The sequence below is a fragment of the Pteropus medius genome, unplaced genomic scaffold, assembly GCF_902729225.1.
Source record: "Pteropus medius unplaced genomic scaffold, Ma_sr-lr_union100, whole genome shotgun sequence".
NCBI lineage: Eukaryota > Metazoa > Chordata > Mammalia > Chiroptera > Pteropodidae > Pteropus > Pteropus medius.
This window is the reverse complement of record NW_024342474.1, coordinates 5114058-5130106: the sequence shown is the minus strand read 5'-3', so window position 1 is coordinate 5130106 and position 16049 is coordinate 5114058. Positions and strand designations below refer to the sequence as shown.

At 36.8% G+C, this 16049-nt stretch overlaps 2 protein-coding genes and 2 pseudogenes across 5 annotated transcripts in view; 1 reads left to right on the top strand and 3 right to left on the bottom strand.

Moving 5' to 3' along the window:
* Positions 1-2208: 2208 nt before the first annotated feature.
* Positions 2209-4316, bottom strand: LOC120604859 (myosin IC heavy chain-like). The gene is made up of 2 exons (XM_039865585.1): positions 4304-4316; positions 2209-3817 (listed from the first exon to the last, which is right to left on the bottom strand). The coding sequence occupies exons 1-2, from the start codon at positions 4314-4316 to the stop codon at positions 3051-3053; spliced, it is 780 nt and encodes a 259-aa protein (XP_039721519.1). The 3' UTR covers positions 2209-3050.
* A 5405-nt stretch (positions 4317-9721) lies between these two features.
* On the top strand, positions 9722-9840 carry LOC120605121 (uncharacterized; annotated as a pseudogene).
* Positions 9841-12421: 2581 nt separating this feature from the next.
* MON2 (MON2 regulator of endosome-to-Golgi trafficking) overlaps positions 12422-16049 on the bottom strand; it is a 99080-nt gene continuing 95452 nt past the window's right edge. For all 4 annotated transcript variants that reach the window (XM_039865876.1, XM_039865879.1, XM_039865877.1 and 1 more), the window contains one exon: positions 12422-13690. In XM_039865876.1, coding sequence (XP_039721810.1) covers positions 13527-13690 — 164 coding nt within the window. In that variant the 3' untranslated portion in view covers positions 12422-13526. The remainder of the gene's footprint in view (positions 13691-16049) is intronic.
* Positions 14935-15053, bottom strand: LOC120605103 (uncharacterized; annotated as a pseudogene).

The following is a 16049-nucleotide window of genomic DNA, read 5'->3' as shown; positions in this document are numbered from 1 at the left end:
AAGTAAAATAACAATACCACCCAGGTTTCTTTACTATGGAGGTATGGTATAATAAACAATAGGGGGAGAGAATGTGTAGTTATGTAGAAATCTCACAACTTTCTTGGCACCATGTTCCTTTACACTAAAGAGCTAATCAGGGCTGCCAGGTTCCTTTGGCGATAATTCTTTTGGGGCTACTCTACAAGACACATGTCCTGAGTCCACCCTGACTGGTCAGTCTTGCCTACCTGCCAAAAGGTAATTTTATATTTAAGTAGTTTATAAAGTTTTTATATATAAGGTTAACAACCAGGAACTCTCAGTTTGGGGCATGAAGCAAAACTGTGGTTCCCAAGAATCCTCTCCAAGTATCCCATATACCAGCAGTTCCCACCTTTTTGACACCAGGGACTGGTGCTATGAGAATCTAATGCCTGATGATCTGAGATGGAGCTGAGGCAGTGATGCTAGCACTGGGGAGCGGCTGCAAATACAGATGAAGCTTCGCTAGCTTGCCTGCTGCTCACCTCTTGCTGTACGACTCAGTTCGAAAAGGCCATGGACCAGTACAGGTCCACAGGCTGGGGGCTGGGGACCCCTGCCACATACACCATCTGTATTTCCCATAATTAAAGATGACATTAAAACATTACCACAACCCAGCTTTTATTTGGTCTCGTACTGAGAAGGGGACTCAAAATACTGCCTTATTCTTTTCCATTAGTGGCTTTTTGCTAACTCACACCATAATAGATCTTTAACAGAAAAAGTTAATTGTGCCAGATAAATGTCAAAAATACCAAGTTTGGAAAGTTGCCTTTTTAATAAGACAAATTCATCTTGTCAACAGTAAAAATGTTCACTAGGTAATAGAATTCACCCGTATATAGAGAAATGTAAAAGGGAAAGGCTGGTACATTTTTAAAACTGGAGATTAAAGCATGAATACAGCTATGGTACTAAAAACAAGCTGCCTGGGCCGGTATTTTCGCTTATAACTCATCAAACAAGAATAAAATGGAAGTATCTTTACATCCGACAACTCAAAAATGTTCTTATGTGGGCAATATATAGTTTTGGATAAAATTTACTTTAAAAGCCAAGAATAAACTATGAATACGTCATCGATATAGTACAGCTTCCTATCTGCTGATCCATTAAAGTTCTATAAAGTACTGGCAGAATGTGCAATACTTTGGGATACAGATTAACAACTGTTGATTCTCTATAAAATGTTAGTGTAGTAGGAAAGAAAATGACCTCGGTGGGATGAGGATTAGCTTGGTTGGCTGAATAAAGTGTTTTGGAAAATGAGTTTTTACAGTACAATTAGAATTTTATAATTAGTTTCTCTGTGAACCAAAATTTAAAATAACACCCTGAGATTTTCACTTTCAAAGAAGCGGCACTTAATAAAGTCCTGAATTTACTTTGTTCTTTGATATCCAGACAAGCAAACTCAAAGAGCCAACATTTAAGTATTTTCTGCATTTTAAGATTCAACATAAGGTTAACTGTCCTTTCCACAATGAGGGAGCTCCATCCAGATGAGATCAGATTGAGTAAGGTTATCGCTCTAAGCTAAACCAAACCAAATCAATGCACACTTATTAGACAGATCACTTTTGAATTACGAATGCATCCGACTCTTATTGAAGGGGACAGAAGGAATTCAGTTGGTTCTTTAAAATTTTCTCCTTTATATGTGCCTTCTTCTTAGTAAAGAATTGCTAAGAATTTTTTCCAATTAAGTATCAAAATTTAAACCACAAAAACTCTTTGTGATTACATTCACAGCTAATTATTCTGCACAAATCAAAACCAGGTCAGTTTAAGTTCTAAAAATTTACAACTGATGTATCTCAGTGAAATTAAAATATAAAAGATACAATTACCTTCTTTTCCACCAAGACAGACTTCGGTGTATTTAAAATACCAGGTAATTTCGTTAGCTATCCAAATTAAATTTTATCGAAATTTTATTTTCCTATTTGGAGTAATGGTACCTCAACGTTACTGGATTGTAAAACCAAAGTATCCAGAACTCATACTTTTAACTCCTACCTAGATCCTTTCCGTCCATACTAAAATGCAATCTATTAATTTATATCAATAGATAAAATGACATAAATTAAAAATTATTATGGGAATCAAAGGCAAAAAAAACCCCACCACACCAAAGAATTTAAGCCCCCAAAATTAAACTAAAAAGAAAAAACACTCAGCACACTGTAGAAACGATTTATTTGCCTCATTAAAAAAATCTTAGTGCATTTAACTATAAATTCAATCTCATTCAAGGAGTTGCAAAACAAAGTTTAAATAGAAAAGTTAAATTGCTTTAGATTTACATTTTTTAAACACTCTTAAATTTACCGAGGAAACATCAAAAGCCAGACTTAAAATGTTTTAAGACATAAACTTGATAATTAACGGGTCTACTATTCTGCCCCCAACGCCAGTTCAGAACAAGATAGTTCGCTCTACTCCTATCTACAGCTAAAGCATCAACTAAAACAGGTACAAACGAAATCCTGCATCCCCTACTGAAAGAAGAGTTAAAATTAGAGTGGAAAAGTTGTCTGTGTCATTATCTTACACAATTTCACTCTTTTCTTCAAGAGTAAAAAGCGAACTCAACGGCTTAGCTCTTTCTCCCGTTTTTAAAACGTCCCCGTCCACCCCTCTCCCCGCAATTCCTTCCTCCCTCCGGGAAAATGTTAAACGGTTTCCCTGGTGGCCGCGGCGGCCGGGCGCAGGGGCTCAGCGGGCTGTCCCCGCGCCCCGGAAAACAAAGGGGATTCCCAGCCATTGTCCTCCGCGGCGCTGAGCATCACCAGCACTAGCAAGGCAGTAGCTTGCGCAGTTATCTCCACAGCGGGCAATGTCACAACCCGACCAACAGCACAAACTACTACCTCAGCCAGGGCCATGGTGTCGGGGAGGCGCCGGACCACGCTGAGGTTGAGTGACACGGCTCCGGCGCTCCTCCATCCTTCCTCCGCCGCCGACGTCCGCCCGGCGCCCCTGCCCTTGCCCGCCGCCCCGCGCCCGCCCGGAGACCCCGCCTAGCGCCGCGCCCCGGCAGCCCCTGAGGTCACAGGCCGGATCGGGGGTTCTCCACGTAACCGCCCGCTCTGGAAGGAGAAGACGTGAGGCGGGGTCCTGGCGGAGGCAGCCGCTCCCTCCTCTGCCCTAAGAGAAGCTCGTTCCCTCGGCCGCTCGAAAGCAGGAAATGGGCGGAAAAAGCGCAGCCAGGCGCCAGCTGGATCCAGACCGGCCCCGAGAGGCAGCGAGCGGCGCTCCCGCGCTCCCCGGCCGCCCGCCAGGAGCTGCGGGCCGTTTCCGCCGTGCTCCCGCCACGTCTCCGGGCTGCGCCGTCCGCGCCCCTCCCCGCCCCGGGCCGGCGGTGGGGGCTGGGCGCGGCCGGGCCCCCACGGGCGCCCCGCGCCCCACAACGCCGCCGGGTCGGCTCTTCGCGCGGATGAACGACCGGGGCGCTTCCCGAAGGCGGACACCGGCTCCGGCGCTGCGATAAGAAACGCAGGCACAGTCCAGGTGTCCCCAGCCACATGTTCCCCAGGACCCTGCAGGGCAATCCGGTACACCTCTGCAGGAGGCGAGAATAAAACAAAAACCCCGGAAAACTGAAATCGGACCGGGCGGCGGGATGAGTAGCTGCGGCGGCAGCTCCGCGCGCGCGAGGACACACAACCCGTTTCGCGCTCCGCTGCTCCTGTGCGCCCGGACGAACCATAGAGATCACTTAAGGAGGCTCGCGCGCTACTCCCCAACACGTGACTGCCCCGCCAGGCCGCCCCCCCAGCGCCGCCATCTTACATCCGGGACAGAGGCGGCGTCCGCTTTCCCCGCCTTGGCAAGCTTCAACGAGTCACTAGAAATCGGCCCCCAAACGGAGGGGGAGAATCGATAACACGTCACCAAGGTGGTGAGGCCGCGGGCTGTGACTCCCAATCCGCTTAACGGAGCAAAGTGGAGCCCTTTACTTCTCCCGGTCTTTGCCCGCAAAGAAAATGGCGGCACTCACCGCCGTCTAAGTAGACACGTTGTAGTCTGTCTGGGGTTTAAAGTTTCCGGCACCTCCTTTCCTATTCGGCTAGGACACAGCCATTTGCACTCCACCCCCCAGCGTGGCCACCGAGCTACATTCCGCAGAAAACCGGCGGGAAAGCTGCTGCACAGCTCGCTTTAATGCGCAGGCTCCCGGGACTTGTGGGTTTTCTGGTTTTTTTGTAAGGCCAAGTTTGGGAGAAGGGCCGCCTTCCCTGAGTCTTGTCTGCTGCCGGCCCAGACGAGTTACTTTTTTCTCCCATTTAGGAATTTTTTGGAGTAAGTTTACAAATCGTTTTAAAGAAAAAGTAAACAGGGCTTGTCAGATAAAATACAGAACGTCGAGTTAAGTTCGAATTTCAGATCAACGAATAATTTTTAGTACCTCACTAAAAAACCCCAGTTATCTGAACTTCAAATTTAACTGGACGTCCTGTTTTTATCTGCTAAATCTGGCAAATCCTATTAGTCATCATTCTCCTGTACACCCACACTACATACAACAAAAGGAAGGAATGGAGGAATTGGAGAGAGTTCAAACTTGGGACTGACTGTGTGCAGAGACTTTTTTTTATGGAAGCCATAGGGCTAAGGTCCAGACTTCGAAATGCGGCAACAACGCATAAGGGGCATCCATGGGTATTTATTTCCCTTTTTGGAAAAGTAAGGTTTTCCCCCTTAAACCAACACAATAAAATTTTTAATAACATACTCTCGGCTAAGAAACTTGTTGCAAATTAAAGATTACATAACTATTTTTTTTTGTTTCTATCCTATATGGTATTGGTGATGAAACACCATTTCTTGAAGAACAAGTTTTCAAATTAAAAAGCATCCTCTCTGACGTTTCAAAATACATAATATGCAAATTCAAGGGAGAAAAAAAACATGCCCACTGGCAGATCTCAATGTTATGCTTATTCTCATTTTAAAGCAACTGTTAAAGGTAGTTTGCCTGGGATGTCCAATCTGAACTATTTCCAATTAACAATATGTATTTATTTTTGTGTGTAAGTGGAAGATACTGGTAATTAAATGCTTTATTTGACAAAGCATAAATTCGACCATGCATCAGAATGATGCTTACCAGAAAGTCCACAGGAACTTCGCTAGTAGTTTCATTATGATTCACACAACCCTGTCCTGATAAACAATGATTGGGTTACTAGGGCACCACCCCTCACTGCTCCTTCACTGCACAGTGGACCACATTATCCTGCACTATAGCAAATGACACTTGTCACAATAGTACAGATTTTCAAATGGTCTTTAAACAGTTGTTCAGTCTACAGCATACAGATACATCAATAAAGTTTCCAACTAAATTTACTCATTATACTAATTGTACAAAGATTCATTTCCACAATTAATCTTTTTTGACAGTGCTGACAACAATGTATTCATCATCCAGATACGATATGCTGTTATCAACTCTTTAAAATTTTCCTCCACCCATAATATCCAGAAATTAAGCACCTTTTCCAAATGAGACCATCCTCATCTAATCAATTCTTCATGACTTCACAGCAGGAAAATTGCAACAGCTTCCTCTGTTAGCTTTCCCTACTTATAATCCCTCCACTCTATCCTGCTTATAACGGCAAGTTTATCTTCCTTAGTTTCATAATTTGCTTCTAAAAAAATCCAAACTTCTGCCATCTCAAATCTAAACTACTCTACTTGGTTTTCAAGGAATTTCATCAATGAGCTTCAATCTCTCACCCTCAACTTTGTTTCACACAACATACCAAAATATACTATCAGTTTCCTCATATTTCAGATATGCCTTGCTCACGTTGTCTTTACCTGAAATACCCTCCGATATCCTTTGGAACCATCCAAATCTACCTAGCCATCAAGGCCCATTGTAAGTTCCGTATCCACCATTGAGCCTTTCCATTTTTTTTACTGATTTTCCTTCTTAATACTAATAGTAATAACCTGAACTGCAGAGGATTAGGTTAAGGATTTTTATTTTATGATCCCTTATTATTCTGTACTTGTCTTCCACAGTACTTTGCACATTTAAGGTCTATATTCCTTGAAAAACTGTAAACTCCATGAGGGTAGAGACTAACCCAATGCCTAACACATAAAAGGAGCTAAAATGTCGACATGAGTACTTAATTATATAGTCTTGAATTTAGTATTATTTCATGTATGTGGTTTATTCAACTAGCTATAAAAACCTAAGAGCCTCTAATGACTTCTTCCACATACAGCAAAGACACAGTTGAGTACATAGTAGATTCTTAATATGCAGTGCTTGTCCAGTAAAAGGCAAAACATTTTATTTATGTAACGCCCACCCAGCAATAACCATGTGCCAGGGCCAATGCTTTGTAACACTCCTTTTTAAGTCCTAATAAAGAACTCTGAGTTAAACACTACTAACTCCATTTTACGTGAGGAAACCAAAACAGGTGAACTAATTTTGCCCCAGGTCACACATCTAGTAAATAACAGAGCTGGAATTTGAATTTAGGAAGTCTGGCTCAAGACTGGGCTCTTAACTATTATGCTATTGCTTATAATATAACCTCTTATAACAAACTACAAATCAGTAAACTATTTCAAACTGTCTTGGATTAATAAAAACACAATGCAGCTCTGGAGGTCATAGTCATAGACAAAACTTTTTTTTCCACAGTATTTGAAGTTCTTTGGTATGTGTATTTGTCCCAATGCCTATTCATGGAAAGAGTACTTGTGTAAAAAGTATTTTCACTTTATTTTAGTAAGGCTTGGATTTTAATGGAGTGGGAATCTTTTTTGTAAAATATGACACTAACATGTTGCAGTGGCGAAAACTGCTTTTGAAGTAAGACATGCTAATTCACAGACTTTAGCTATGTGACTCTAGGCAAGTCACTTCAACCTCTAAACCCTGACTTCCTCCTCTGTAAACTGGGTATAATAATACCTTCCTTTCAGGATTGCTGTGAGAATTATTATTCTTTATAGGAATAACATAGGTAAAGCCCTGGCTGACACTAGGTACTCCAGAAATTATGATTAAAATTAGAAATTAGGAAAATTATTATAACTACACCTATACATATTAAGCAGGAATTTTTCGGTATTATACATTTTTACACAATTCGGTCTCTCAAAAAAGAAACTTTAAAACAAACTATTTTTCTTTGAGAGGTGGAGGGATGGTCTAGCATTGCTATAGGTAGTCTCAAAATTAGCCACGCTAAATTAAAAATAGGAATGCTTGTAAAACAAATGATTAAGAGTCTAATCCATATGAGGATTGTTTTTTTTTCCTTGACCTAGAATTTTTAAACAAAGTCCTAAATCTGCTTTCCTTCAAAACTGCTAAGATATTTCGTAATTTCCTTTTGACTATATTCTTTTATTTTTTAATTTTATATATTAAGTTTCAACACAGCTCTCAAAAACACACTTTGTTATACTCTTATAAAGTTTTCCCAAATTGACCACACGTGTAAGCCATCCTAAACATATTTAAATTATTACTTATGAAGTCTTTTAAACAGAGGCAATGATGTAGGGTGTCACTAATGTGTTGAACCTAGTGGGGATGAGAAAGCAAACAAAGTCTATTAGAGAAAAAGTGAATCACCTATCATATCTGAAAGTATATTCTCAAAGTGGTTATGCTTTTAAGTTATACCGAGAAAACTAGCACTGCTGGAACAATTAAAAACCTAGAGTCAAGGTGAGTGGTAACTGTAAAGCAAATTAAAGATCTAAACAGTCACAGCTATAACTACGTAGTTTTTGTGAAAAATCTTTCCTGGCCACAAAGAAAATTTGAGTCTGAGTCCAAGAGACTTTCATGATTATAATATGTAACTGATACATCTCAACAACATAAAAATTGTAAGGAGAAAGTTTAACAACAGCAGTATTACTTTCAAGAACTGTGTTGGGACCTAAAAAAGAAACTCACAAAATTAGATAAATATATCCAGTCTGACATAAACACCATATGGTAACTGCCTTAAGAGACAGGAGTTGTATGTTATGTGTTAAAATTATGACACAGAGGTAGTAAAAGCTGGAAAGCAAATGCAATTTGCACAGTTGGGTCTCAAGTCTAATATTTTATTATATTTTTTTGGATATAAAGAATAAAACTGCAATACTATATAGCTTTGGAGTTTTTCTCCTATATAGTATACTTCACAAAAAGAAGCAGTCGTTATTATACTGCAATAGTTTTCCAAATAATGCATGGTTTCAGAGATCTTTCCTATTTGCACAATTTATTGAATGCCAGTTTAAAATAAAACTTAATGTAACTAAATTTGTATCAACTGAAAATAATATCAAAATTAAAAGATAAATAATTTTCTTTTTTTTTACCTGAGGGGCTAGAATCAATCCCACAATGTAATTAGGAATGTTTCAACTGACCTCTGTATCACTGTAAGGACCAAGCACATGGATACCAAATACATCATCTTAGGAAGACCTGGATATGAGCATTATAACATTATAGGTCTTCTGTCAAAAGAATACTTCTTTACAATGGAAAAGCAGAAACAGCTAAAAAACATGAGCAATATGCTCCTTATAAGTAGGCAGTACAAATATTATTATAAATCAATAAATAATATTTAGATAACATAAACCTAAAATAGCTCAAAACATCTGCCTTCAAAAACAAAAAGCCACCCCCCCCAAAAAAAGACAAAGTAAAAAAAATAATACAAACACATTTTAAAGACTTCCTTTTGAGAAAAGCGGTATAATCTATCACATAACAGAAAAGACATGATTATTCCAAGTTAGGTGCTAAATTCATATTTATAGCAATCTCATTTTGTGAGCATACTGGTTGCTGAATTCTGTGGATTCGTATAGTAGGAACTCTATGCACAAATTCGACTTGTTCAGCTATTTTGAAACGAAAGGGGGACTTGACCTTTGAAAAAAAGCAATGTTGGCCAAAGTAGAAGGTATTTCCAAAGTCTCATTTAATAGAAAGACAGTTAGCAAGTGGTTCTATCACTAACATCTCTGCTTCTTTTGAATAAGGTATAGGTGAAATTAGAGAAAGAGCTGGAAGAGAAGCAGCAGAAAATAAAAGAGGAATGAAAGGAGAAAAAGAGAAAATTTAGGGAAAGTATAAAAAAATAAGGTAAACATCGAATTTCAAAAAAAAGAAGAAACTGAGAAAAATGTATAGTCGAAGGTCTCAATTAGGATATCTTATTAAATTTATCAAACGCTTGAACAGTTCCCTTAAGAATGTCATGAAATCAACTCTAAATTCAAACTATGTAATTTTTTTCTCTAAGGAATTAGTGAGAACTCATTGGTTATCATCTTCTTTTTAAAGATTAGAAAACAAAGGCTTTGAAAAGTTAATATAACTGAAATAAGAGGCAGAAAGAGACTCTACTCCTCATTGCCTCACAATTAATCAAGATTACTAAGGGTATTTATATTCTCAGTAGGACTCATTGCATGCTCCTTTAAAGAGAGCCAACACTGCCAGTGCATTCAAAATTACTAGATTTACAAGAAATTGATATTTAACTCCTCTGAAATAGTTTTATATAAATCAAGATACAAAGATATTAGAATTTTCTTTCCCAATGTATAGAAATTTTTCATTCAAATTGAAAGCAATTCTTGTGGTATGAACTCCCATTCATTCACTCTATGAAGGATAATTTAAAAGAAACAGCACTACGACCATGCCACCCTGAACGTGCCCTATCTTGTCTGATCTTGGAAGCTAAGTAGGTTTGGGCCTGGTTAGTATTTGGATGGGAGACCACCTAGGAATACCAGGTGCTGTAGGCGTTTAAATAAAACAGCAAAGTTCGTTCTAATAATGTAGATAAATACAACCCAACACCACCAATCACAGTAAAAGGTGGTACCTTACACAAGATAAGCATATCTGCTAAAATGCCAACCTGTTAAATAGCAATCTAAAGAACATACTGAGCTGCTGACAATGATTTCATGAGACCATTTTTGTCCACATCTGTGGTAGTTTTCTATTAAAAAAAAAAAACAAAAACCAAAAAACAGTAATTCACAATATTATTGGCCTGGACACTGATTCATTACAAGGGCTTCTAAAGCTCCAGTATTAATATCTATAGCAATCACAGGTAGTTGAGTTCCTGAAAGTATTCTGCCTTCGCTAGACAGATTTTACCTACATACAGCAGTTGGTCTCTTGATGAGTTAGCTGCCCAACTGAATTATTCTACATTTGAGAATATGTTAGTCATTATGTAATAACTACACTGTCTTTCATTAACACAAGTGTAATGACAACCTCATTAACACTTTTGAGTTGTTTTCTAACACTGTTCAATAATTTATGCTATTTCATCCTCAGTTTCTTATCTGACCCTTTGGCCATATGGTTACCTGGGATTAGTGGTACCAAATTATGACAATGAACAAAATACTCTAAGGTTATACTGAGAAAGGGCAAATAATCCAGTTGTTGTTAACCTGCTATAGAATTAATTTAATTGCTATTCTTCAGAATAAAATATATATGCTGAATTGTTCATCTCTTCTTTCTGGTGCTACATGTAATTTAAGGAATATAGCAAGAAAGAGTGGAATCAACAATCATATAGGAGAAAAACAGGTAAAAAACAACATAGCTGTTAAAATAATAAAATTAAAAATGAAAGCAAATAAAAGTGGTTCTAAGGCAGACCATTATGCATTTTCTTTTTCTTTTGGCATCTAACAGGTTCCTAATAAATAAATATTACTCATGAATGAATACGGTAAAACTAATAAAACTTTAACACTAGTTATAAAGAAATACTAAATACACTACAAAATGACTTATTCTCTTCCTTTTGGCAGTGGTAGCATTATAGGAAACTAAAAAGTAAGCTATTCAAGTTGAAAATTAGTTTGTTTCCTTTATAATGGAAAAAAAAGTCAGAAAAGGAGTTTAATCCAATTGTTGGCATACGTCTGTTGTCCAGCAATCTATATAAGACAGGCAATGTCAATGATGAAAAGTGATTATGTGAGGCTTAAACCTCATTATAATTATAATATGTATCCCAAAGGACATTTTACTACTGTTTCAAGGACTAGTCACAGTCTTAATTGTCCTGTAAAATTATCTTAGTTTTGAAAGTTTCTCTTTTGAATCTCCCAGCATGTAGTAATCTCACACAGCCCAGTTTTTCCAGTCACTGAAGAACCTAATTCATAAGAACAAGACAAGGGAAATGTGTTAACCTCCCAGGGATCAGGATATTTTAGAAAATGTAGCCTAGAAGAATGTTTGACTCAAGGGAATAAATTGACTCCTGCGGTTGTGGGGAGATATTCTGGAGGAAAAACCAGTCAAATTATACGTACACCAAGGGGGTGGGCCACTTTGCTTGTCACTAAGATTGGTACTAATTACCACATGATATGGTATTTACAGATTTGCCACATTTATATTTTGATATGTAGGATATGGTCTTGGTATTGAAAGTTAATACAGTATTAGTCAAAACCACTTGGTTTATATAAATATATATAACATACCTCTGACACATATTTAACTTTCACTAGAGAATAATTATTCTAATTGTAATTGATCTGTTATTTCTCAAGAATAGACATAAGTTTACTTCATGTAAATTCATGGCAATATTTTTAACATGTTACTGAACTGGTATACTACCCTTGTTATCCTATTTCTATACTTATCGGTGATATATGGATTTTTCTAATCCCCAACTTAACATATCCAAATATAGAAAATAAAATTAATATACAGCTTGAACCATTTTTTTACAACTTTTTAAAGAAAATACTAAAGATAGAATCTAGGAAATGCCTTATTTTACCTTAATTTTAGGTGAAATTATAAAATATTCATTAATTCATGTAAAAAAATATCCCCTCAAAAAAAGATCTTACCACATGATTACAGATAATTGTGCAAATTAAATAATTGCACAATTACAATAGTCTCAAAATTTTATCTCATTCATGACTCAATTCTAATGTCTTCTCATAATTTTATAATTATTCTGAAGTGGCTGAAATTTATAAATTCTATTAAAGTCAAAGGCCTTCAGCACACTAAAATAATACTGAGACCACTATGATTTCTTATGAATAATTAGTTTTTAAACATCCATGAGTCTTCATATAATGATTATGAAAACTTAGAAGAAAAATATAATAGCATAATTCATAAAATAAAAATTACAGTGAGTTAGGTCAATTAGTTTTTTTAAAAAAGAACAGTTAAGTTAATGTACTTAGGAGCACTTTTCTTCTTCACTAGGATAGGAAACAAAATTAACATTTTACTCCGTGATAGAAAGTTTACTATACTCTAACTGCTTCACTATCTTCAAAAATATACTTCAATAAAATACACACACATGTTCTGTGAGTTAGCATAGTTATTTTTCTTCTTGAGAAGGAATTACAAAATGAAGCACTGAAAAGAACGAAATTTTGCAGGCAAAAGTTTAGGAAATCTGAAATCATCTTGCCTGGGTCATAATTCAAAGACAGTGATAAATGTTAGTCAATGGGGAAAAAAAATCAGTAGAAATATAAAATATGAAAGTCTTTAAAATCTAGACAGCAAATATAAAAACAGACAGACTTATGTGAAAGCTGGGAAAGGTATTAAAGAAATGAGGTATGATGGAGTCATAGAGCTACAATATATCTCAATGTATTAAGTTAATAACCCATACTTCAAAGTTGCAAAATCAGCAAATCATAAACTATTTGCTGCTGTGTTTATATGACCTTTCTGGTCAGATGTTTAATAGTCACTAGTAACCACATTTAAAACAAGCGTTAAACTAAGTGCACAATCATAAGGTGAGCATATCTGCCACTTAAGAAGGCAAATTATAAGTAAAAATGTAAGCAAATAATTTTGTATTAATAATAAATATATCATCAAGCATTTAACATTATCAGTATTTTAAAAATTTAAATAATAAATGCAACTATTTTATACAGAACTGTACCATTTATTATACATACAAGTGTATCAGTTCCCTTTGTTTACAAAGGCTGGTTATAGATAACATGGAATGTTACAGTACCATCTTGCATAAAATTTTAGTATACTTTTGTAGTTGAAAAAGGGCGCAGAAACACCAGCCTAATAAATCTGACTGAAGGAAATATCTTTTCTTTCTTTTTAAAAAGTACATCATTAACACACGCACCACAAACTGTACATAAGCTCACTTTTAAATCACCGATTGAAGATATGGTAGCAGGTATGTTGTAGTATTAACAACCTCTCCCACCAGTTTAACTTATTCAAGGCTTATACTGCTACTCATTCAGGAGGCTTTGTGGACATGTAAGATTGTAATATGAATTACTTAACTCGGGTAAGTACAATTTAAAGGCCAACAACAGCTGCCAAGAATTATTTATAATAAGAAATGTCCTTTTCACAGAAGACTCGCTGAGGAGCAAACATTCTTTAGATATCTTTCTTCTTTATAATTTATTGTAGTTGGTCAAGATTCTCCATTCTGAACTTTGGATGCTGGTGGCTGCATGAAATCCTTAAAAGGAACTAATGCCTCTTTAAGTGCAGAGCAGACTTCTGAAGATGAGCAGGTGATGCATTCTACTAAAGTTGGGTATAAGGCAATAACTTGTGCCCAGGTATTTCCATCAACTGTAATGCAAAAAGTATAAAACCTCAAAACAGGGTGGATTTAAATAGCAGAGATTATCCAATTAACATAAACACAATCCTTTAAATACAATGCAAAGAAAAAATTCCAAAATATGGAGATTCCATAACTTGTACTTTTTGTTCTTTTAATCTTTGGGAGATTTCCTGCAATATTTCATAAGATATGAGATAAAAATATATGGTCACTGTGCAGAGAGTCATCAATACCAATACATTTGATAAAATACATTTTGATAAAATACATTTTAAATGATATTTCAATTTGTGAAGGCCTTGGAAGCTAGCTCAAGAAACTTAGAATAATTCAAACCTTTGTCATTTTTGGAATAATTCTCAGGGAATGCAGTGTACATTTCAAGAACAATTAGAAAGCAATTAAATTTTTATATGCCAAAATATAAATATCTTAAATGATTTTCCTAGTAATGTCCTTGATATGGATTTTAATTTCAAATGATCACACATAGATCCACTCTTCTCTTGTGCTGTTGATAATCTTTAATGTATATCACTAGATTTAAACTACAGTTAGAGGGAACATGACTACCTTTGTCACCACTACCATGATCAACTAGTATAGTTGAATGCTATTTGGTGAATGGTAAAAAGTGTTATATCCCAATTAGTTTATAATTCCCTTATACTCTGACTTCACATATTGTACTTCTACTTTCCTATAAGTACTGAGCATTTTGTTGAGAGTATAATATGCAATATAACCTTCTGATAGATTTCTCTTAGACACCATATGTATATGACCCTTTGTGGAATAACTCTCAAGTCTGGGATGCAGTATAGTATAAAAGAAAGAATACTATATTATGCTTAAGGAGCTCTGATTCTACTTTTTACTCCCATTTACTGAGTGCTTAAAAACTTATCTGAAATAAGGTAGTGCTGGGTGTCCCTGATCAAGTCATATATTTTCTTTTTTATCTCAACTTCTGCAATAGAATGAAGGAATGAGTTTCTAAAACTAGTGTTTTTAAAGTCACCTCTTTAAAAAAATTCATGGTCAAGTAAGTTTGGCAAATGTTGTATGTATTATCTTCCCTTCTGGGGATTCATAATTCACACGTATTAAAGGCTTGTAGTAAGAGGGTCAACTTTATCTAATCCAGGGTTTCCAAAGTTAATCTTTTTTTTGGGGGGCGGCAAGGAAACCCTTGGTTGACCTCACAGATTACAAAGACCTTGTCAGCTTACAATCCCTTATTTTTTTACGCCTACAGCACCTGGTCTTCCTAGGTGGTCTCCCATCCAAGTACTAACTAGGCCCAACCCTGTTTAGCTTCTGAGATCAGACAAGATTGGGCTTATTCAGGGTAGCACGGCCGTAGACTCCAAAGCTAATTTGATTATGGAATTTTTTCCACTCAATATCGACTAACATCACTCATCATTAACATTCATTCCTTAGTACACGTATCCTGAGAAATACTGAACTGTTCATATAATCTCCTCTCCATCCTAACAGGGACTTCCTTGGAGTAAAGTTGAGAAAAAGGGGAATAAGGCTGATGGATATTGATGTGGGAAGGAATATCAGGCCAGAGCTGTTCTGCTTTTATCTGTTTTATATGTTGGGAATCCATAACAGATTTCACTTGTAGAAAGAATTTTGAAACTTAAGAATAAACAAAAAGCCACTGATCTAAGACATTTTAAAGAGTCTGCTACAGCTGTCTTCTCTGAAACTTTCTAATAATCATCTAATGAAAGATTTCAAAGAAAGGATTCTAGGAAAATGGCAGTGTAGGAAGCACCAGAAATCTGTTTACCCACCTAAACAACAACTGCACTGGCATAATCTGTTTGATGCCACCATAATGGATGGAACTCTGGAGCCTATTGAAGGCTTGCAACTTCTAGAGGAAGACTTGGACAGTGTATTGTGGTTAATTTTGGCCAATTCCAGCTCTTAGTACAGTAGCAGCTACCCATCCTTCACCTCTAAGCCATGTGGTAGGCAGCTGCACATGTCTTCCTGGAGCAGCTTGCACACAGCTTACAGGAGGCTAGGGCAGACTAAAAGGACCCTATCCTCCAAATACAAGGATCTGTGCTCTAATCATTTCTTCTGATTACAGAGGTACAGACAGAAACCTCAACAAGAATAAAACAATTCAATTCAAAAATTAGAAAAAGGATTTGAATAGATGTTCTTCCATAGGAGATATATAAATGACCAATAAAGCACATGAAAAGATGCTCAACATCACTAATCATTAGGGAAAGGCAAATCAAAACTACAATGAAGTAGTACCTCATACTTATTAGAATGGCTACTATCAAAAAAAAAAAAGTGTTGGTGAGAATGTGGAGAAACTGGAACTCT